The sequence below is a fragment of the Rosa rugosa genome, chromosome 1 (genome assembly GCF_958449725.1).
Source record: "Rosa rugosa chromosome 1, drRosRugo1.1, whole genome shotgun sequence".
NCBI lineage: Eukaryota > Viridiplantae > Streptophyta > Magnoliopsida > Rosales > Rosaceae > Rosa > Rosa rugosa.
The window spans coordinates 25,954,419-25,976,838 of NC_084820.1; the positions used below are offsets into that span (position 1 = coordinate 25,954,419).

A 22,420-nucleotide genomic window follows, 5' to 3' on the forward strand; every position below is an offset into this window, starting at 1 on the left:
TGCCAATTTGCCTAAATCTCAATAACACAAGTTTTTGTTTTTATTTTACGACAACCGGCGGCGACAATGAAAGTTGTTGAATAATAGAGTAAAGAAATTACAATGAGTCGACGACTTTTTAGAGAAAAAAGTTGTATTTGAGAAAGTTTACGATTTTACTTATTAGTTAAGAAAGTCTTGGGTGGGACGGTCGTGTCACATGTTACGTATGATTCTCTGATTAAGTTTTAGAATAATGAGAATCTGTACCTATTGGTTTTGATGCGAGAGAGGAAACAAAATGACTACCTTTGATCTTTTAGATGTGGTGTTCTACATTGGCTGGTAGGATGAAATGTCAAAATGAAGAGAAAAAAAGAAAAAGAAAAAAAATCAACCTTGAGACTAGCTTTAGTGAAACCCATCGACTAATGTTGGCAATGAAATCTCCAACAACAGTGATGAGTTTGAAGATGACAGAGTGCCGGACTTTGAAATCATTCACATTTTCGCTAATTAATTGTGAACTATTTTGCAAAAGATCAACTGAGAAGTGAAAGACTGAAAGTGATATTCTGTTTTGTTTTGAAGGGCAGAATTTATTAAACAATATGGCAAAGTTTTCCTAGTGATCATACTGACTTCCAGGCTCCAGTACTACAACTGCAACTTTAGCATCAATGATGGTCGATATCAGATGCAGTACACAGGAGACAATAGCTTGTTAGCTACGTTTCCTTGCTTAGTAAGGAAAAAAAAAGGCTCAATTGCTGTGTATAGAAGCCAAATGCACCACTGAAATCTGCAAAAGGAGACGGAGGCTCTGAGCTGCTGCAATGCCTAGACTCATGGAAATGAACCAGAACAAGGAAAAGAGAATAGAAACTGATGAGCAAAGCGAAAGCCAAAATCTACTGCCACACTCCAACTTGCAAGTCAGAGTTTCAGACCAAATCAGAGAGGTTTCCTAAAAGGAGGAGCCAACTCATAGTTATTAATTTGTAAGCTTGATCAACATTAGGACAACGAAAGCCACTTCTCATTCTGTGGAGCATCATCAACATTAGCAGTACTATTTCTGACTGCGACGAGGTTATGATCCTCCTCTATATGTTTCCGCTTTCGAGGATTCATTGGTTCCAAAGACAAAGAAGTACTAGGAAGCCATTGCTCTTTGTCATTCTCATCATCATCATCCTGGGGATATACTAGGCGAATTCCACAGCTCTTTAATGCCACGGACCCTTCAGAAGAAAATATAGCTTGACAGTTAAGGATCATGTCATCACAAGCTATACCTGATAACGAAATATAGCGCAACCACACATGATCAGTACTTGATTCGTCTGAGGGATAGATATATTCTTCAAATTCATCAATCACTAGCTGGTTGAGGTAACTTGAGGCTGAAATTCTACCGGGACCAGACTCATTTTTTGTTATTCCTATAACAGCACATAGAGTCAATCTTGAGTTTTTCCAATTCAAAGGTGGAGGTATTATAATGCAAATGTCACAATAATTTTTAATCTCATAACTCCTGCAACTCCTCAAAGGGTTGAACCGGTGGGGAACTTCACTTCCTGGAAGTATAACACCAAAATCCAGACAAGATAGCACCTGTGTAACACAATAATCCATTCTTAGAAGTTTTCCCAATTTGTATATGCCAAACCACACCCTCAACTATACACACACACACACACACACAGAGATAGACACCTGATTTCGTCGAATAGCATTATCGATCTTTGTTGTGTCATAGCAAAGATTGTCAAGGAGCCTGTGGCAATGAGACAGGTCGATCCACTGAAGGCCTTGCAACACATTGTGTTCCACCAAGTTCGACAATATTGGCAATATTTCCAGTGAGTCACAACCACCGACGCTTAGCCATCTAATCTTTGGTGGAAGTTCTGAAATTTCTTGAAGTTTCTTGCAACAACACAAGTTAAGCCTCAACAAGTTAGAACACTTGCTAATCCATACAGGAAGACTAACAAAATTGCTTCTTGATAGATCAAATGATTCTAATGTGGACAAGCCTCTTTTGGGATTGAAATGAAATTGCTCACAAGGTGACACAGCTGAGTAACTAATATCATGGCTTTGATTATTTGAAAGAAGCAATGGAAGTGGTCATGCACTTGACGAAGCTCCAGAGTTCATTCTACTTGGAAATTCAACAAGGTTTGAGCACCTAGAGAGACGAAGAACCCTTAGATGCTGCAATTCATAAATGCTGCATGGAAGATTTGTAAGGCTTTCACAAGTATCGAGAATTAATATTTCAAGCCCACTGAGATATCCAATCGAGGGAGGCAATTCTTTTATTGAAGTTCCCTGTAGATTCATATATCTCAAGTTGTCCATCTTCCCCACAATTTCTGAGAAACTCTCAAGCTTTCTGCAACCTTGAAGAACAATACTTTCTAGAGATCTTAACTTGAGTCTTCTTGGAAAGTTCTCAAGGTTGGAGCACTTCACAAGACTCAAGCTAACAAGCTTAGCTAGGACTCCAACAGAAGGATGAACTTCAACTAATTGTCTACAAAGATTTAGGTTCAACCTCTCTAAACTTGGGATTCCAGAAAAGTCGGGGACTCTTGTGAGGTACTTACAAAATCTCAAGTTAATAGACTTCAGATATTGCATATCTGTGAGACAAAATAGAAAAAAAATAAAAATCTTCAAAGAAACTTGCAACATAAACTACATGTGAAACTGAAATTATATGTGAAGTACATACCTTGAATCCCTCCCCCAATTGTCTGATGAGACTGTATGGCATATTCAGTACATCAAGCTTCTTCCGATTAGAATTGAAAGGCAAAGATTGTAGATGACATCCAGGCCAATCAAGGAACCTTAACTCATTGGGGAGATGATCAACATCTCCAGAGAGGGATGCATTACAGTTTATAAAGAATTTAAGGTTTTTCATATTTGAGAAGCATTTATCACTCAAACATATCACCTCTCGTCGGGGTAACCGAATCATGATGCCTTTAACTTGATCTGTTCCCTAGTATGAAAAGAAATAGTATTTAAAAACCAAGGCTCTATATATAAACAAAGGAAGTGTTCTACAGCTTTGTTCTACTTACAGTATTTTCTGTCAGAACATGGTATACATCTTCATGAAACCACAATCTGCTACGTTTTCCTGGCTCAGTGGGTGATTCTTGGTGTACTATCTCTTTTCCCAATTCTTCTAAAAAGTCATGCATCCAAATGATCTCAATACCATGGCTCCATTTAGTAATAGTTATGAGGGCCTTTTCTTTAAGTACTTCAATACCAATGACAGGGTCGAGGTCACACGATTCTAGTATTTGCTTCACATAGTCCATATTCCTCCCTTTCAAGAAACATGCAATATCAAGAAACACTTCCTTCTCAGAGTAATCCAATCCATCATAACTTATTTTGAGAATGCCTTGAATGTCTTTGTTAGGAACTCTTTTGTAACTCTCTAGTGCAGCCTTCCATTTCTCTATGCTTCTACCACAAAGATGAGAACCTAAAATTGTCAAAGCCAATGGAAGGCGTTGGGCATTGTTTACTGCATGCTCTGCAAGTTCCATATAATCATCTAAAGGTACATTTCTTTTGAAGGCATTCCAACTTAAAAGCTCGAGAGCTTCATCAAAATCTAACCCCTCAACCTCATAGATTGAATGAACTTGATGAACATCTAGCAAATGCTTATCTCTAGTTGTTATGATAATTCTACTGCCAGAACCAAACCAATCACACCCTCCGGCTAAGTTGTTTAACTGGTCCAATTGATTGACATCATCAAGAATTAAGAGAACTTTTTTATTTCTCACTCTTTCCTTTATCACATTGATTCCTCTGTCAACATTAACCACTGCTAGCGTCTTTTTTCCCATAATCTCAGATAGAAAGGACTGCTGTAGTTGGACTAGGCCTCCAACCATCGTTGAATGTTCTCTAACATTATACATAAAATAGCTAGCTTCAAACTTATCCGCATTTGAATTATAAATAGCTTTAGCAAGTGTTGTCTTACCAATTCCACCGATGCCCCATATCCCTACCATTCGAACATCATTTTCCCCAACACCTAAGAGCTCTTCCACACATTGATGACGACGTTGTATCCCAACTGGATGCTTAGCCACATTCAAATATGTGCGGCGTAGTACCTTGACCGAAATCTCCTCAACCACCTCATGGATAAATTTGGATTCATAACTGCCAAATAGAATTAAGCATATGAAACTAATGTAGAATTTTGTATCCCTTTATCTTTTAGCAAGGCAGAGAATATCATACAAAAGAATGCTAGATCAACTGAGTAATAAAATCTGTACTTTTGTGTTATATATATATATATATATAAACACACACCGAAGTGTTAAGAACTACACCTAGATCCTTGCAGAGCCAATGCAAAAAAAACAAATAGATGGCAATCAAGAATACCAAAATTAACAAAAGTAAAGCAACAAATACAACACAAGACCTCTATTCTTGTAGAAACATACCCGTCAAAGAAATGGCTGCCTGACAAATCTGCTGCTTTTGAAAGAGCTACCCTCCATCTGTTGACTTTTTCAATGTCATCCTTAAACTTGTGTTCATGCTGCACAATTGCCTCACCAAAACTACCTCTTTGGTTCCGCACATCAGATGGATCCACCTTGTAAAAGATTGGCCAAACCAATTGTTTCTTTGATTCTTTACATTCAAGGATCTTAACAAGTTCGTCCAAACACCACTTTGACGATGCATAGTTTTCAGAGAATACGATGACTGAAATCCTTGAATCCTCAATTGTTTTGAGAAGCTCTCCTGATATGTCTTCTCCTCTAGCAAGATCATTATCTATAAAGGTGTTGATTCCCCTCTGCAGCAATGCATTGTACAAATGGTCTGTGAAATTATAGCGCGTATCTTCACCTCTAAAACTTAGAAAGACATCGAACTTCCATTGAGGAGTGAGTGAAGAAGAGGAGGAATCTCCTTCAGTGGTATCTGAAAGCATATTTGCTTGAGAACAAACAGATTGCTGAAAGAGTTGGAAATGGTGATTAATTATATGCAATGAATGCATAAAAAATTGAAAAATAAAAAATAAAAAAACAGAGGGCGGAAGTTTGCAATTCCCTCCTTACTTTATCAATTCAGCTGCAACTTTTTCACATACATCTATCACAAAGGCGTTTATAAATTATAATAGTTAAAGTCTTGAAGATCAGAATGTTGCAAAAGATAAAAGGAGTTGGTCGTTGTCTTTTCCTCTTTCTTAAAAATCTTATTGGTTGGAGTTGACTTCTAATCGCTCAACAAACTTCGGAAAGATCAGACATCCTAAAGCCAGATATTACAATAGTAAAAAACCTAATCAAATTCCAAAACGAAAAATCTATGTAAGATTCCCAGCATACAAATGACAACTGATTTCATCAACATGAGAAGCAAATGCAGACCATGCAATCAGCAAACCACTTATTCAAAAAAGAAAAAACACAAATATACTGCAAACTACTGATCCAAAGAAGAATAACACAAATATGGTAAACTGAATCGAGTATGAAATTTATGTACCTTTGGATTTCGTCTGCAGAGGAAGAAAAGAATCCAAGAGCATAGTCTTGCAATAATGATGCAAAAGTCTTCTCATAAGGGCATGGCATTACGTTTTGTAATTATGCAGGAGTGGCAGGGTTCTTAAATCTTAATTAATGACATGGCATCAAGAGTCAAGGGATTGAAACTTCTTTTGAAGGTCCCAATTTTAGAGCATTTTTCATTTTGGACCCTTACGTTTTTTTTCATGATCCCTTTTAATCCTTCACACTCGTCTTTGTTTTGGTACCGAATTACCTATACATCATTAGTCATCATATATAACACATTGAGTAATTTTTAAGAATGGTACATGAACTTAAGGCACTCCGAATTAAAATGATATACGCATGAAAAACCCTAGCGAGAGCAAAAACTCTCGACGTCTAAGCGTCGCCGACACCAGGCGTCACCAATGGGATTCCTCAGTGCCTTCCCACCAGCGGCGGAGGCCGCTACCCCGCCTACCGTTTTCAAGCCTTAATCAACCTGTTCTCCGATGCGGGGACTTTCTGCTGCAGTGGTTGATGGCGATGATTGGGCTGGGCGACTTCTGGCCACGGCTTAAGCGTGGGCGTCTTCGGTGACGTCCTCGATTTCTGGTGAGTTTGTTTTGGATCGGCTGGATCTTGGCTTCAATTTCGGGACTGTTGGCGTCGCTCACAGCTATGGGGATGGGTGGCGTTAGTGTCCTACCGCTAGGGCTAGCAGATATGTTTCAGGGAGGTGGTGGGCCTCTAAGTTGGTGGCCAGGAAGATCGAAGACAACGCCACGCGGGAGGTTGCTGCCATGGGTGTCCACATCATTCTAGGTTACCTGGCTTTTTGGGCTATCTTGAGACCAATTTCACTGATTTGGTGGGCCAGCTCTATCCCTGGGTCTGGATTTGGGACCCAGGAGACCTTTTACCGAGTCTTTTGCTTAATTGTGCTATTTTCATTCCCTTGGATGTGTTGTTTTTACTCACAGGTAAACTGCTCATTCCTAAATTCTACAAGAAGTCTCAGTGTAATTACATTGTGAGTACCACAATTGCTTGCCTTGGCCAGCAGTATTCTTTATACTGGGATGAGTCTAGTTTTGATTGGTCTGCTGATCTTTTGCATATCCATATTGCATATTCTAATGGTTGGATCTACAAATCTCAAGGTCGTGATAATATTTCTATTGTTGGTAATTATCTTGAGGAGGCTGGAGATTTATTTTCAGTTTCTGTTAGTTTCTCTAGAAAAGTTTCAGAGCATTGTTTTATTGTACAAGGACAATTGGTTGGTGTAGTACACTTTCTGATTTGTCTTACCTTAGCTCTAGGCCAAAGCCATTTCTGTCCTTTGTATGCTCCCTATTGGGATGTCCTTATGAGCGATTTCAATCGCTAATTCAATGAATTTTTCCTTCAAAAAAAGGCCACTTCTAATTAAGGTGGTCAACGTTTGTGAAACCCAACTTCAATACATGGACTATGAAACCCAGCCCACCTTCCATACATGTCGTTATCTCCTCCGTTATGAAGGATGCCAAAAGTCATATTTATAAGGGCAATTCGGTCTCTTCAAGTTTGATTGAAAAAAAAATGATATGTAACACCAGCAATTGCTATGAACACCCAAAACTTCTCTCTACACCCAGTTATCTCTGTCCTCACCATCTTCCTTCAGTACATCCCAGCATGAAATCAACAAGTTTCCATGGTGATGTCAGATTCGCCGGAGGCGTCGTCGTCACGAGTGCGAGGGCCGAGTCGGATTGCCGATCGCGAGAGGCGACGTAGATTTGAATTCTAAGGACGGTAATTTGGTCGCGGAGGAGACCTCCAGTGAGGACTCGGTGTTGGGGAAGATCACCGGGGATGATGAAAAGAATGAAGCTTCTGTGGAGTCGGTTCATGGTGGCGGGGAGGAGAAGAAGCAGAGCGGTGAGGATCGAGGCAGTTCCGGTGCGAAATTTGCTTACCGGCCTTCAAAAATTCCGGTAATGGGTATACTGGGTTTCTTTAGAGAGCAAAAATTGAGAGAGAAGATATGGTTCTTTGGAGTATACTCAAAACCCAGTAATGGGTTTTTCTGGATTTCTTTAGAGAGCAAAGATTGAGAGAGTAATGGATTCTTTGGAGGATTGGAGAGAGAGAGAGAGAGAGTTCATCATCTTCAATATTCTTCGATCATCTTGTGGTTGTTGGAATCTCCATCAGTGGCCTTAGTCATGATAGTAATGTGATCTTTCACCATGCTTTTGCAGAAGCCAATGTTCCTCTGCATTATCTATGCTTGGATTCAGCTACTGATCCACAACAAAAGGATAGAAATGAAGAAAAAATCATATCAAAGTTAATAAGTTGCTACATGAAATGAATAAGAGAAAGAAAAGAAGTAAAATCAATTAAAGGCAGTGAGTGACCTGATGAGAGAAATGGTGATGATGAAGTATTGGGCTTTGAGTTTGAAAGTGAGAGAGAGAGAGAGAGAGAGAGAGAGAGAGAGAGAGAGAGAGAGAGAGAGAGAGAGAGAGAGAGAGAGAGAGAGAGAGAGAGAGAGAGAGAGAGAGAGAGAGAGAGAGCAAAAATACTAAAATACCCTTTAAAAAAAGAATAAAAATATAGAGTTAACAGAGTTAGTAACGGCATGTATGAAAAATAGGTCGGGTTTCATAGTCCATTACTTTCACAAACGTTGGCCACCTTAATTCAGAGTGGCCTTAAATTCATTTACTGTTCTTAAAAATTTCCTCAACACATTTTTATATATACTTGTAGATTATAATTAACTTCACCACCATAAATTTACGTACTAATCAAATTAAATTGTGAGCTTCGATTTGTTATATTTAGTGCCAAATGAAAAAACGATCACCACATAGAGAATATATGGCCGACTAATAACTTGATCAACCGATCGCTGCATGTCAAACGGAAGTCTCGAACAATGAAGAAATGTAATAGTAATAGTAAGAGTCCTTAAAGAACTGCCAAAGTATCCAAATGGAAATATTCCAAATATGAGACTTGAAATGATTTTGCATTTCGAATACCGTTGCAATTGAAATGATGGGAGTCTATGTAACCCCGGAACGTGAAGCTACTCCGTTATCAGTCATCTGAAACTAATAGAAGTGTGGTGATAGGTCAAATTCAAAAGAGTGTAAAGCCATTGATGAGGGCCAACAGAATCGTCTAAAAACCCTAGAGTGTGGAGTTTTGTAGTAATTAATATGACGAATCCACTATATATAAACTTCCAGTAGAAATGCTTTTGTTATTCCTAATAATAAGGATCACTAGTCTTGTGTATTAATCCCGTTAACTGCTTCTCCACTGCTTCCCATTTATGAACCTTGGTGATCAAGGGGGGTTGATTAATAGACTCCGTCTTAGACCATGTATATGAGTTCTCATAATCGAATAGTAGAACTACCCTAATCCCAACCTTGGCACTGTGACACTGTCAATTGCATATTTTGGATTGTCGTCAATTAAAACCTTTGCTCCTATGCCAAAAGATTTGTAACAAGAAGGTTCAGAAAATGGGGTTTTCAACTCAAAAAAAGAGCAGTCTAAACTAAATTGGAATAGTGGAATGGTCAGTCTACGAAATTGGCGCCCACCCTTAAAATAGGTATGTGCATGCATGTACCGATGTACCCTAGTTTTTCTATTAACTTTGAAGGTTCCATTCAATCATTCCATGAAAAAGATAATGAAAGAACCCTCCAGCAGGTTCCAATGTGGACTTCTATGGATGAATGGAAACTTAGAAAATTGACCGAATGGAAACATATAAAGCTATTTGAAAGTTAAAGATGCCAAAGTGTGAATGCTTTCGTAGGCATGAAAAATTCTGACTTAGGCCTGGACTTTCCATTCATCTTGACCATACTGGTTGCCAAAGTGAATCCCTTGAAACAGTCCAGGATAATGCTCTTCAAGCCATTGAACTGTCTGCTGCTTAAGAATGTTTTGCCGCAAAGTTACAACTGACATGTTACAACTTGCTGACAACTTACGAAGTGCCTCCTGAGCACCCAGGAGTGGTTGGATTCCAGTCTTGAAATACGAAGTTTTGAAGAACTCGTGTACACGCGTATCAGCTTCAGCTTCGGAACGTAGAGTTCCATACCTTGTTGTAGTCATACACGTAGTAGACGGCAGTAATGAAACTGTTGAGACTTGAGAGCCGACATGAAGTTCCCCAAAACCTCATCGATGTCAACAGCAATGACAATTTTCTACATATCCTTCCGAAAGAATTTATAATTTTATATGAAGTGGTTCCATGATATTATTGCATTTGCTATGCAATCGGTGGTGGTGTATGTTGGTGGTGGCTGTGAAATTGGAAGCCCCTTTCCGGGTTCATCCTGATGAAAGTGCAACTAGGGTTTCCTTAAGAAGTGGCTAAGCATGAAATCCCTTGAGGGTCAAGAAACCTCTAGTAACATGTAGGATACTGAATCATAAATTATATATCATTGAGAAAATAGGGGATCAATATCATACATTCAATTACAACACTATAGTCAAATCATATAAACCCAATTTCAGCATAGATAAAGACCTATTGAAAATAGACAAACACAATGAATATTATCAAGTTTGAAACGAATATTTCTATTAAGAAAACTTTGTCGGCAAAACTTGTGACGGCATTTTCATGGGCAAAAACTCATTGTTTAGAAAATCAAAAGACAACTTCTTCCGCCAATTGATTTCGTTGACAAAAGTAATTGTGTATATAAAGAAATAAAAAGGCAACTTCGCGACCACCAATTTGTCGGCAAAAATTAAAATGAAATTGTAAGAGGAGATTTAACAGGAAAAGTGCGACTGAGATCAGATTAACATGCTAGAGATCCACATGATTAGTTATTGCACTTGGTCAATATTAATTGCAAGCCATAAATCATTAGGCCTACATTTCCATTTAATCTCAGCCATGATTGACATATTCAAATTCTGAATCCTACATACAAGAAGCACACCCCACGTTACCTTACATATGTAACTAGCTAGAAGCCTACAAAGTGTTCAAATTTCAGACAACAACCTAATGTATGATAATTGATATGACCCATTTGAGCTCCTATTTTAATCCTCCAATTTTAGTGGCATGGACAAATTTAGCAGAAGAACTGCACTTCTCCTCTTCTGGTTCATCATCGTCTCACTACAGATTCCGAAAACAATTGGAGAAGAAGGACAACAGAATGAGGAGCAGCAAACCTATTATACAAAGACACTGTCTGTGCTGCAAGACACAGTCTCTATGCTGCAAAAGTCTCATCAATCTGCCTGGGATAAGATGAAAACCGTCATATCAGATATGCAGATGCAGTTTATGCCTCCATCTTTAGAGTAAGTATAATTATTGATATAGTAGACCTATTGTTTCATTATCATAAACCAATGTCGCTGGTTTGTCCAAACCAGCAAAAGTACATGGCAATGGTGTCCCAACATATCAATTTGTTATCTTGTACTCCTTACAGAGTGCGGGATGATAAACTGGGAACGTTGAGAACACGTAACAAAGTTTATCCCCTCTTTTGAAAATAAGGATTCTTGAAAAATTCCGCATTTTGTTCCTTACACATCCCAACTTTTGGTTAGTTTTTGAAATGAGGATAAACTTTTGCTGAGTTATGTTAATTCTTCGAAGCCAAGCTTCTAAATCGGTGAATTAGTTTCAGGGGGCAGGATAAAAAGGGCGAAACTGAGGGTGAAGGCGTGGGAGATAAGATGAAAGACGCAGCTCAGAAGAGCTTCGAAACAAGCAAACATACAGTAGAGGAATCAGCTAAATCAGCTGCTGATGCTGTGCACAAGACAGCAGAGAAGGTAAAGGAAGCTGTTGCCAGTGATGAGTCTGCTGCAGAGCTTTAATTATTTTAGTGCTGAATTAGTTAAGGGTAAGGCTTCGGCTTTAAGAGCTTTTTCATTGTAACATCATAACTTCTCTTAGAAATGGATGGATTCGCTACTTAATCAATAAGCAATCAATGATAACTGATGGGAAGCTATTGATGGATGAATAATAAGCAGAAAAGGGCTGTTCTTTTTTTCTTTTCTTTTTTGTCAAAATAGACAGAAAAGGGTACTTTCACCAGAAAGACTAATTTCTAACCAACACCAACCAAGTTTGTGCAACAAAAAGCCTTGAAGTAAATGCAGCACCAATACCTAGTTCATGCTTGTAAGCTTAATATTGATAACCAATTCAATGACATCCGCAATCAGAAAATACATATCAGAAATGGGAGTAGCTGACAACACTATGATAACTCAACTTGTTATACACACCTCTCTTTCAAATCAAAATAGAATGTCCTATGAAGAACTGGAGGAAGAGAGTTTTAGACATTCACTCTGGCATCTCCGAAGGCAGATGTCATTCCAGTTGGGCACTTGGTGTTGGTTCACGCAAACAGTGCGCGCACATGCATCAGCGCATGCATCGAGCTCAGAGACACCACATACAGTAACACATGTATCAGGAATAGGGTCCTTTGAGAATGCACCTACCTTTTTGAGCATTCTCTTTGATGTGCATACCCTCTCACAGACAAAAATCTCATCAGAACTCTTCTCCCTTCCCCTAGCACTCTTTAATCTCTGCTCTTCAGCGCGCCTTTTCTTGACCCGATATGCTTGTCCTGCAACCACTGCAGGGATAGCAGCTAACAGGGACCACCACGCATCCACCATCACCAATGCAAGGTCAATCTCTTCTGCAGCAGTCTTTAACAGATACAGAAACACAATGAACCTAGATAGTCATTTAGTCATCACTTTAGGATATGCATTACTTTATAGATTTCAACAGGTCATTGTGACATATTGAATTGACCATATAATAGAAGTCAAGAAATTCGGGAAGAAGGGAACACAATAATGTCAACAAAACCATAAAATTACAGGAAATGAGATGAGGAAAACCATTAACTGTAATCGTTATCAGTGTGATATAGTGCAGAGTTCAGTAATGTCAGCGTAGAAACATTATAACTTTGATGGTGAGAAGCTTTTGAAATTTCACTTTAAAAGAAGCAACTTTCTCATGATTTCAACTCACAACACACTCATTAACACAGATTGTAGTTTTGCTGCCAAAATAGTTTCCACTCATTTTTAACATATACTTAACCAAACTCACAAGAGCAACTGAGAACAACAGAACAATCACAATGACCATTAGATATTTATGATCCAATTAACGACCATGGTTACTTACAAAGAAACTAAACCAAAATCCAGTCCCACAAAAACATTAACTGCGATTCATACCCTGACCCTTAACAACAATTTTGCTCAATTCAATTTCAAGCAGAGGGGCTCTTTGTCACTCAACCAGACCAATTAAGAGTAATCACAACAAGAAAACGAAAATACTAAATCAACCTAAGCAAGACTAGGAAGATTAAACCCCAGACACCCAAAGCTTTAACCCAATTTCCGATTTTTTTCCCCTCACATATCTGGATTGCTCTCGGCAAAAACATAATACTAAAAATTTACTCAAAATGATCAATAATCGTTGGAAATTTCAACAATTCTGAATGCACAAGAAAAATTAGAATCCTAAATACTTGAACTTTACAAAGAAGTAGAGCAGACGTGTGTGAATCAAGTTTTAGGGTTTAGGGAATTGGGGATTTAAGTAGCATACCTGGAATACAAGGCGATCTGTGAGCTCCACTCCCCAAAGGGTTTTGGGAATTTCAAAGTTTGAGACTTTGAGAGAGAGAGAGAGATTGAGACTGAGGGAGTAGAGAAGTAACAGAGACTGAAGGTGGGCCTCTCGGGTTAGGTTTTAACGGAATTAGCGGGACATTGGCCCAAAACAGAAATATTAAAAGTCAACCGTTTGTTCTTTTCTTTTTGGTCAGCTAGTGAACCATTATTTGATTCATTCTAATTTTATCGGATGTCTCTGAAATTTAGTACCGACATACAGAGCAACTCCAATAGATTCCCCATATCATGATTTTTCTCCATTTTAGAGAAAAATTTGGCTGTTTTGCTCCAACAGATTCCCTATAATTATCCCTAAAATAGAGATAGTGATGAGAGAGAAAACAAAATTCTCTATATTTACAGCAATCTGTAAAATTTTAGGGAAGGATTTAGGGAAGAATTATGGAATCTGTAAAATAGAGAATCTGTTGGAGTTAGAGCATAAATTTTTTTAGAGATTTTAATTTTTGCTTCCCTATAATAGAGAAATTATAGAGAAGCTGTTGGAGATGCTCTTACAGACTACCGCTAACTATAGAATAATTACTCTTTGCACATTATACTTGTTCTTTAAAAATTGACCAGATATATTTTCTCAAATCTCTATTATATCAAATATAATTAAATCTCTGTTCTTATATCGAACATATTTCATTGAATCTTAGAATTTAGGTGATGTTGTTGTTTGTGGATTAGAGCCTTTTTTTGGGCCTCCCAACCTTTTTCATACGCGGGTAATTAAGTGATATCATGATTATTGACTCTCCATAGGTGGGATATGTAACTTCTCGGTACATGGGTCAAAAAAAAACTTGTGGGCTGTTTGATTTTATGGTCTCATGATGTATTGCTTTATGTGTTTATGAAGTTGTCTAAGTACGTAATAGTTACTTTTGTCATGTTGATTTGCAATCGGCTAAAAAGAACACAATAAAACTCAATCTGATAAACTTTAGGAGCTCCTTTCCAAAAAAAAAAAAAAAAAAAACTTTAGGAGTTATAATTCCATAATCTTATAGGTGATGGTCACGTTTTAAGTTACTGAATGGTCCATTCAAATCCTTTTCAAAGTTGGCACATAATTGCTTTCCAAATAAATAATTTTTACTCCAAATTCAAAACCAACCTTGAATAGGATAATCTTGCCCCTCTTCTTCTATAAATACACGACCAAACCACAGAAACTTTTCATTACAGCGTACGCATAAGCACGAAGAAGCTAACTAAACATAAAACGTTTTGCTTGTTATTGCTCTACCTAAAAGATATGAAGAAAAAAAGCACGAAGAAGTTAACCAAGAACAACAAGTATGTGCCACGACAACCTTCACCAAACATACCATCTTCGAATACGCAAAAGAAACCGACGACTGCTCTAGTTTCGACATGGACTCCGTCGAAGGATCACATTATATCGAAGAACGACGAGAAGGAATACAAAAGGCTGGACATGGAGTTCTTTGATGGCACAAGGAAAAACAAAAGATTGCCAGTTTTTGGAGAGGTGGAGTTAAACATGTTCAAAGATGTCATCTACGAAGAATAAACTTTGGAGGAAAACTTAGAAGCAGTTAGAACTTAGGAAGAAACTACTTGTATGAGTCATATTTACAACCATGCGTTATTTTAATTTTGTTTCGCATTAAGTTCATCATGCTTTAACTGGTTATCTTTGAACCTCGTCACGTGTTTGATAACTTTGATTAGGAGTAAAACTGGTCTTATCTTTATGAAAAGGTGACAAAACCCAATGTTATTTGGACTCATACTCCGACAGAATTATCATGTACTCATGCTAGCTCCGACTGTTTAGAGTGTTAGAAAATAGGGATATCTTCACAAATGGTGTATGAACTTTAGGCATTTCTACACTTTGGTGTACCAACTTTCATAACTATCAGAATGGTGTATCAAGTTTGCTCCAATCTTTCATTTTTGTGTACGCCGTTAAATTTTCCGTTATCTTTGCCAAAAAAAAAAAAAATCCGTTATCTTTCCTTTAGTTTTGTCAGTTTTTTTTTTTTTTTTGGCAAAGATAACGGAAAATTTAACGGCGTACACCAAAATGAAAGATTGGAGCAAACTTGATAGACCATTCTGATAGTAATGAAAATTAGTACACCAAAATGTAGAAATGCCTAAAGTTCATACACCATTTGTGATGTTTTCCCTAGAAAATAATACAATATAATTTGGAGTGCATTATCGGAGCCTGAGGCCTAAAAAAAGCAAAGGTCTTCAAATTTCTAAAACAGCTTGATCACTGAACTAGGTAGTTTGATACTTTGATTGTTAGAGGTTCGTCACTGAACAAAGCTAATTAAAACAGTTGCTTGTATGTTTCAGATTGATTAATCACTTGTTATTGTACACTTAAACCTTTGCAATGACAGCACCAGTAAATATAAAAGAATCCATTGGGCAGTTACAAGTGAAACAAAATGAAATGATCGTAGAAGAAAGATCATCGGATATTACCATTTGAAAGCCTGATCTGGTAGCCATGATGATTTCTCGGGAACCAGTTAGCTCTGGTTTAACTTGCTGCTAAAGATATATAGTGAGGGAGAAGGTGTTCGATCCTGTTGTGCTAGAAGCGCGGCGAACCTTTTGTCCTTGTAAAACCGAAAACATTGAAGAATGACTGCTTCATGCAATTTCATTTAGATAAACCCCAGTACATGTTAAAAAATTCTTCTACTGCGAAGAATCTTAGTCCCCTTGAGCAATTGCAAATTTCTGTTACAATTTTTTTATTGTACATCCAGTGGTTGGTTGAGTTAACATATGTTTGAGAGACTCGTGAACCAAACCAAATCCGTTTAGTTACATTTAGACCAAGATTCAATTTTTTGACATGGGGAATTGAACTCGACTAAATGTTTGGATCAGTTGGTTTGAACAGGTTTTTGCACAACCCTACCAGATCGAACAACATTCTCAAAAAAAAAAAAATTATAACAAGAGGTGCTTACAAAACCATTACAGTTTATCAAAATGCATAAAAATTGCTCTCATCAGTTTTCAGTACCATAATTGTAAATTAAAATGCAATTGTAGGGTTGAGACGGAAGTAACATTAGTACACGAGATTCTTTAAGATTGTAGAAATATTATTACCACACTGGCTTCGAAGTGATTACCTTCACATTGATAGCTTTATCTCAAACAAACAGTAAACATATTACAAAAGGGTAGTGGCGCCGTCTGTATCTCCATAACTTTAACACAAACACCCCAGAAGATAATTATATATATATATATATGCCGATATTTTACTTTTCACACATTGGTTTCGACTTTCAAGCATGCAGCATCAAACTCTTTAACATGAGTAGCGCAGATTGGCATAACCATTCGTTGTTTCAGAGTGCAGCCCATCTCCCCAACCAAACTACAAATATATACAGACATCATTCATAAGCAAAGCCAACATACAAGAGCATGTTTTACAGAAAACTTCGCTCACCACCACTTCTATCTTTCACACAAAATTTGGCCACTCGATCCTTTCTCTTTAGCTGATGGCTTTGAGAAATAGTACACTATTTTTCCTTTTTATCTAAACTGAGGAAGTACACTGATTTTGGTTACTCTGTGGGATTTGTTCAAATGATGTTTGCAAAGTTGATGACTCTAGTGTCTGGATTCTAGAGGCATTGTGGACTTATAACACAGTTGGAGTTCAACACAGGACTTCCAAGTAGGCGACATTCCAAATGAGCTTGGTTGTACATAAATAAAAATTTATATATCAATCTAGGTGTAATAATATTGATAAACCAGGAGTTCATAATACATTTTAGTTTGAACTTTCTTGTTGTGATATGGATTAAGATTTTGAGGAATGCTCACTTAAGGGACAGTTTTAGTTGGACTTCAACACATGACTTCCAAGTTGGCGACATTCCAAATGATCAGATCGGTTGTACAAAAATAAAAATTTGTATATCAAGGTGTAATAATATTGATAAACCAAGAGTTAATAATACATTTTAGTTTGAATTTTCTTATTGTGATATGGATTAAAACTTTAAGGAATGTTCACGTAAGGGACAGTTTTAAGGAACCGTGAGGGAAAAGTGATCTCAGCCATTTGTATTAAATTCAAAGACTGAGATCATAACAACTTAAAGCCGTGGCCATCAAATCCACTTGTCCCTTACAGTCCCTCGAAAACTGTCCCTTAGGTGTGTAGATCTGTTAAAACTTTTCCCTTTTCCTTTTGGATTAAGAAATTTTTCCTATTATGTTTTGAAAAGTTTACTCCTAATCCTATTAAAATTCCTCTCGTATTTTGGAAAGGAAAAACAAGCCCTATATATAGAAGCCCTTGGTCCTTGGTCCTGTTATTCTCAATTTATTCTCAGCAAGTTTCGTTTAAAATTTTAGTCAATATTTATTCTCAAAAGATGAGTTCTTCAAATAATTCACAAGAGTATGGAGTCACGGATGCCAACAAGTGGACATCTTCAACAACCCCAAAAGACAAAGGATGCAAACTGACTCCACCAGAGCAAGTTACGTGCCCGCCAACCCCGAGGCGCCCACCTCCAAAAAGTGGGCATAACGATTCTTTTAGCCCACTTAATTTGAACACGAAATGGTAATAAACTGTTGATTAAGTGAGAAACTGTTCAAGTAGTTGATAAGTCTAAGAAAAGTAGTTTTTGATATATCTTTAGTTTGTTCATCTATTGTTTTATGTTTACGTAGTTTTTATAATAATTTTGATGTACGGTGCTATTAAAGAACTTAAGTATTTTACTATCAACTCTGTCTTTTTAACTTCGTATTGGTACTGATGTGAGATAAATGTTGAAAACAACCTCCCATAATTTGGGACATATTGTTCAGCATGATAGTGCCATTTCATAATCCTTAGAAGAATACTAGTGTTTTTTTTTTTTCCTTTTTCATTTAGGCTAGCTAGATATATGTACAATAGTGATCTACCATCTTTTCTGTTCATTTATTTTCTACTTGAGCTTGCGAAATGTTTAAAAAATATTAGGCAATAGGTCTGGTCGTGAATAAAGATGAAATTTAGTTTGGAACATAACCTCTTTTAGGATCACAAGAGGGTTGACCAATACTTGAAAGTGGATATCAAACGATAAAATTAGCGCGAGGCCAAATTGATGGACCATCGTTACTGAAGAACGACTTGTCACAAAAACTAATGCACCTTTTTTTATTAACTATTACCAATACAAAACAGGATTTAGAGTTTCAACCTCATTCTATTGCTAGGGAAAACAGTATGGTTCCATTAGTAAATTGTCAGTTCAATAGTCATAAATTCCTAAGTATCCCATTCAAAAGAAAAGGGGAATAGAGCAACAACATCTTTGCAAAATTCTTGAGAAAATCTTCCGAAACTATACTTTCTAGGACAAGGTTATTTACCCCTTCAAGTGGTAGTAAGGCCTGCAGTGGTAGGCAATTAGAAGTTTAGACTCTCACATTGGTAGTACAATTCTGACCAAGAAGAAAACTATTGATAACAGAATATATAGCACCAAAGATTGCCAAATCAAAAAGCTGGCATCTGAGTTAAATTCACATACTAGAAAATTGAGGAGCAAGGATCTTCAAGAAAACAACCAAGGGAACCCAAGAAGTAAGCGCAGAAGCAGGCTTGACAATTGCACTGCAAGAAGCTTTAGTTGTTGCCAGCAACTCTTAGGATCATGTTGAGGGGGAGACAATTGATAACACCAAAAAGTTTGTGTCGGATGCAAACAAGATCATCGAGTTGTGATGCAACAGGATTAGGATCAGTATATACTATATAGTAATTGAATCCATTATAAAACAAAAGCAAGTTTCAGCCAGATGCTAAATGCTTTCTCCCACTCTAAGCCACAACAGACCCAGGTAAGTCATACTTCAAATTGAACAAATAGGGATAACTTCTAATTGTAGACGAAACTATCCGAAAATGAAACGCCATGATCAAGATTAGCATAATAAGTTCAGAACATTACAAAACAAAAGCATATTCCAGCCAAATGCTAAACGGTTCCCTCAACTCCCAACCACATCAAACTCCAGTAGTCACACATCAAATTAGATAAATTATAACATAGTTTCTAGTGCTAAGCTAAAGATACTAGGATCTGCATATAGTAGTCGAGATACATTGTAAAACATAACCATGTTTCGGCAAGATGCTGAAAACTTTCACCTCTAATACCACAGCAACTCCAGTAACATCAGATGACACAAACAAGCACATTCCCTAATTCTAAATGCGACCATCCCACAAGCACTCGAGTCGAACCTTCCCACTCTTCAAAAGACTCTCCACTTCCTTGGGAGGGTCCATCCCCAGCTTGCAGGCACGCTCCCACCTTGCGAGTCTGGTGATCCCAAAACACGGCCCATACGCCGTGTTCAAATCAAATTGCCTCAGCACCTCCTCTTGCTCATCATAATCATCTAAATCATCAAAACAATCAAATCAGCTAGTCAGTTTGTTACGGTATCGAAGAGTATATTCCTCCCTTACCAAATCAGAAACCCCCCATTGGGACCTAAATCCCTAACCCTAACAAATTTTCAGAATTGAAAACTAAACCCCAACATTACTCGAATCCAAAATTGAAAGCGAGACGAGATCAGAGATGTGTATACCTTTGAGATCAGGAGCGCCGTGGGAGATAAGGGCGGAGGGTTGGGTGACGTCGGAGCCCAAAGAGGCGGCGGCGGCGGAAGCGGCTTGGGTTTTCTTCTTCTTGGAGATACCACCGGCGGTGGTGCTCTTCTTTTGCTTGTAGAAACCCTTCATATTCGATCTCGTTGCCATCGCTAACCTTTATCTCTCTCTTTCTGTTTCTGTGAAATACAGGGAGTGTGTTTCAAATTTTGAATCTCTGGCCGCTAAACATTAATAGAGATTCGCCCTTTTCTTTTGTTTAACAAGTCCTTTGTAATACTACATATTTCATTCCTGACCCCGTGTCTATACTATATATTTGCAGATGTTTTAAGCTCCACGGCCCTGATTTTTTATTAGATTGTCAATTTTCTCCGTTATATGAGAATTTTAAACAATTTAACTCTTCAACATTAGACAAATGACGTACTGTGTATTTTTTTTTTTTTTTAACTTATATCATTTTCTAGCGAGGAATGACGAAAAGTACAAATTTTGCAAAGCATCATTTGATCTAGTAGTATAGTCTCTCTTTCGCAAGTAGGAGGTTGTGAGTTTGACTCACGAAAGACTAATTGTAGCATTTGAGTTTTTAATCTGATTAAAAAAAAATGTACAAATTTTGAAAAAACAAAGTTATTCTCAAGACGCATTCTCAGGCATTCTCAGGTATTGTAATTCTTGTAATCCTCATACTTTCTGATCTCCCAAAATTGCTTGGGTGAAAATATTTCTGTTAACGTTAGAATCCGGGCGGACTCTAGTTAGCATCAAAGAGAGAGAGATAGAGAGAGAGAGAGGGAGACACAAGAAGTATAGTGGTTCGCCTCCGCATGAACGGGAGACTACGTCCACTTGAATGTTTAACTATGTGTGTTGAGCCTTGCGGCCTAACAAGATTACAAAGTGTGTAATGAGATGGTGTTTAAGTGGGAGGAGGCATTCCTTTTATAAGTCAAGGAAGCCATCTCCTCTACTTGTTCTTCGATGTGGGACAAGCAAAGCTACTATTCTAGTCTAGAAAAGCATGTAGGAAGCTATGTTGTGGTGGCATCTTGGCAAGGGCGGAAAGGTGGCTTCCCGACGTCGGATTTGTGACTTCCGGATACCGTGGCGTAGCTTGAACATAGGGCTACACGATGCAAGTCTCGGTTGGGCCTTGCCATGTCTCGTTGATGTCCCAAAATGGGTGTTACTTATGCTTGGTGATGATAGCAAACTAGTCTTGCTAGTGTAGGTATGAACAAGTCCCCGAAGTCCCCGAGTAAGAGTAGCTTCTTGGTTGGGGAGTTCAAATCATGAAGTCATCAAGCATAAGTAATACCCGAGAGGCGCACGGCCCCTACAAGTCCCCGAGCTCCGCAAGCAAGAAGGGACTCGTTATCCTGCATCACAAAAGACCCAAAAAAAAAATCGTATATGTAGGTACATCGGAGGTGCACAACCATAGACTCGTGGAGCCCGGAGGCGAGACCACATGTAAGAAAACGTGAAACAGTGTAGTGCCCGGAGGCTAGACCACATGTAAGAAGCATTGTGAACCGAGAGCGCAACTAAAACATGTTGGATAAGTGGAGCGAGTTAGGTGTTCGAGCGAGTTGGGTGTAGGCGCTGTGCGGGGCGTAGCCCAAGCGAGTCACGGCCATGCTTTGATACCCAAGCGAGTCGTAACCGTTTCGCAAGCGTTTATCCGAGCATGTTTAATTGAGCTATAAGTGTGACAAGGTTCACAATGAATGTCGCATGAAAGTGAATTTAAGCATGTATGTGTGTAGCATGTACTTGTAGGAAAGTTGCTAATAACATTGTGTAGGCATGCTTAAGAGTTATAGAAACATGTATAGTCATGGCATCGGCGGTAGCTCAAATTGCAAGAGCGTAAAAGATAAGATGAAGTTACTTATCTTATGCCGATTTGGAGGCTAGCGGAGTTGGCCGAGTGTGACGGTCAATTGCTTGGGGCTGATAAAGTACTCCGATAATGTCCGTCAACTCGTAGTTGCGCTTGAACGCTTGATAGAAATAGTTGAATTTCCTTGCAAAAATGGATGATTAGTATGTGGATTTGTAAAATCGACACCAATAATTTGCATGTGTTTTTGCATATGTACTTTGATAAAATTTTGAGCAAAGTGTATATGTAGTAGTTGATGAGAAATAGCATGCATATTGAATAGTGTGCCGCTGAAGTTCTCAAAGCCCTGGAACCTATGTATTTTCGATAGGCCCTGGAACCTATGTATGAGATAATGTAGTGCAAGCATTAATCATTAATCAAGACAAGCTCTGCACTGATGCTTAATTGTAATCATAAGAGAATAGTCGGCGGAAGCAAATAAGTGAAGTGTGAAATAGCCTTATGCATGTGTGAGTTGGCTGATGAAGGTGCCTAATTAAGTAACATGGCAGAGAGACCATGCAAGTGGCATAGCAAGTCAAATCAATTTACACGTGT

General features: G+C 38.0%; 4 protein-coding genes and 1 pseudogene across 10 annotated transcripts; 1 reads left to right on the plus strand and 4 right to left on the minus strand.

Moving 5' to 3' along the window:
• Nucleotides 1-454: 454 nt before the first annotated feature.
• On the minus strand, nucleotides 455-6,022 carry LOC133724429 (disease resistance protein RPV1-like). Of its 5 annotated transcripts, none has more exons than XM_062151160.1 (7): nucleotides 5,557-6,022; nucleotides 5,124-5,319; nucleotides 4,494-5,017; nucleotides 3,087-4,200; nucleotides 2,729-3,004; nucleotides 1,702-2,636; nucleotides 458-1,599 (listed from the first exon to the last, which is right to left on the minus strand). In XM_062151160.1, exons 3-6 carry the CDS (start codon nucleotides 4,991-4,993, stop codon nucleotides 2,622-2,624), a joined length of 1,905 nt encoding a protein of 634 aa, XP_062007144.1. In that variant the 5' UTR covers nucleotides 4,994-5,017; nucleotides 5,124-5,319; nucleotides 5,557-6,022; the 3' UTR covers nucleotides 458-1,599; nucleotides 1,702-2,621. The 5 variants fall into 5 exon arrangements, with proteins under 5 accessions (XP_062007141.1, XP_062007144.1, XP_062007143.1 ...); XM_062151159.1 differs by having other exon boundaries at nucleotides 5,124-5,349; XM_062151157.1 differs by lacking the exon at nucleotides 5,124-5,319 and having other exon boundaries at nucleotides 455-1,599; nucleotides 4,494-4,983.
• A 2,813-nt stretch (nucleotides 6,023-8,835) lies between these two features.
• Nucleotides 8,836-10,508, minus strand: LOC133725221 (uncharacterized; annotated as a pseudogene).
• Nucleotides 10,509-10,545: 37 nt separating this feature from the next.
• Nucleotides 10,546-11,634, plus strand: LOC133724433 (uncharacterized). Of its 2 annotated transcripts, none has more exons than XM_062151164.1 (2): nucleotides 10,546-10,925; nucleotides 11,255-11,634. In XM_062151164.1, exons 1-2 carry the CDS (start codon nucleotides 10,681-10,683, stop codon nucleotides 11,451-11,453), a joined length of 444 nt encoding a protein of 147 aa, XP_062007148.1. In that variant the 5' UTR covers nucleotides 10,546-10,680; the 3' UTR covers nucleotides 11,454-11,634. The 2 variants fall into 2 exon arrangements, with proteins under 2 accessions (XP_062007148.1, XP_062007149.1); XM_062151165.1 differs by having other exon boundaries at nucleotides 10,561-10,925; nucleotides 11,261-11,634.
• Nucleotides 11,635-11,726: 92 nt separating this feature from the next.
• On the minus strand, nucleotides 11,727-13,390 carry LOC133724434 (uncharacterized protein At5g64816). Of its 2 annotated transcripts, none has more exons than XM_062151167.1 (2): nucleotides 13,237-13,390; nucleotides 11,727-12,308 (listed from the first exon to the last, which is right to left on the minus strand). In XM_062151167.1, the coding sequence occupies exon 2, from the start codon at nucleotides 12,273-12,275 to the stop codon at nucleotides 11,898-11,900; it is 378 nt and encodes a 125-aa protein (XP_062007151.1). In that variant the 5' UTR covers nucleotides 12,276-12,308; nucleotides 13,237-13,390; the 3' UTR covers nucleotides 11,727-11,897. The 2 variants fall into 2 exon arrangements, with proteins under 2 accessions (XP_062007151.1, XP_062007150.1); XM_062151166.1 differs by having other exon boundaries at nucleotides 11,727-12,336; nucleotides 13,237-13,388.
• Nucleotides 13,391-19,241: 5,851 nt separating this feature from the next.
• On the minus strand, nucleotides 19,242-20,227 carry LOC133724565 (uncharacterized). The gene is made up of 2 exons (XM_062151329.1): nucleotides 19,944-20,227; nucleotides 19,242-19,748 (listed from the first exon to the last, which is right to left on the minus strand). Exons 1-2 carry the CDS (start codon nucleotides 20,113-20,115, stop codon nucleotides 19,555-19,557), a joined length of 366 nt encoding a protein of 121 aa, XP_062007313.1. The 5' UTR covers nucleotides 20,116-20,227; the 3' UTR covers nucleotides 19,242-19,554.
• Nucleotides 20,228-22,420: the final 2,193 nt, after the last annotated feature.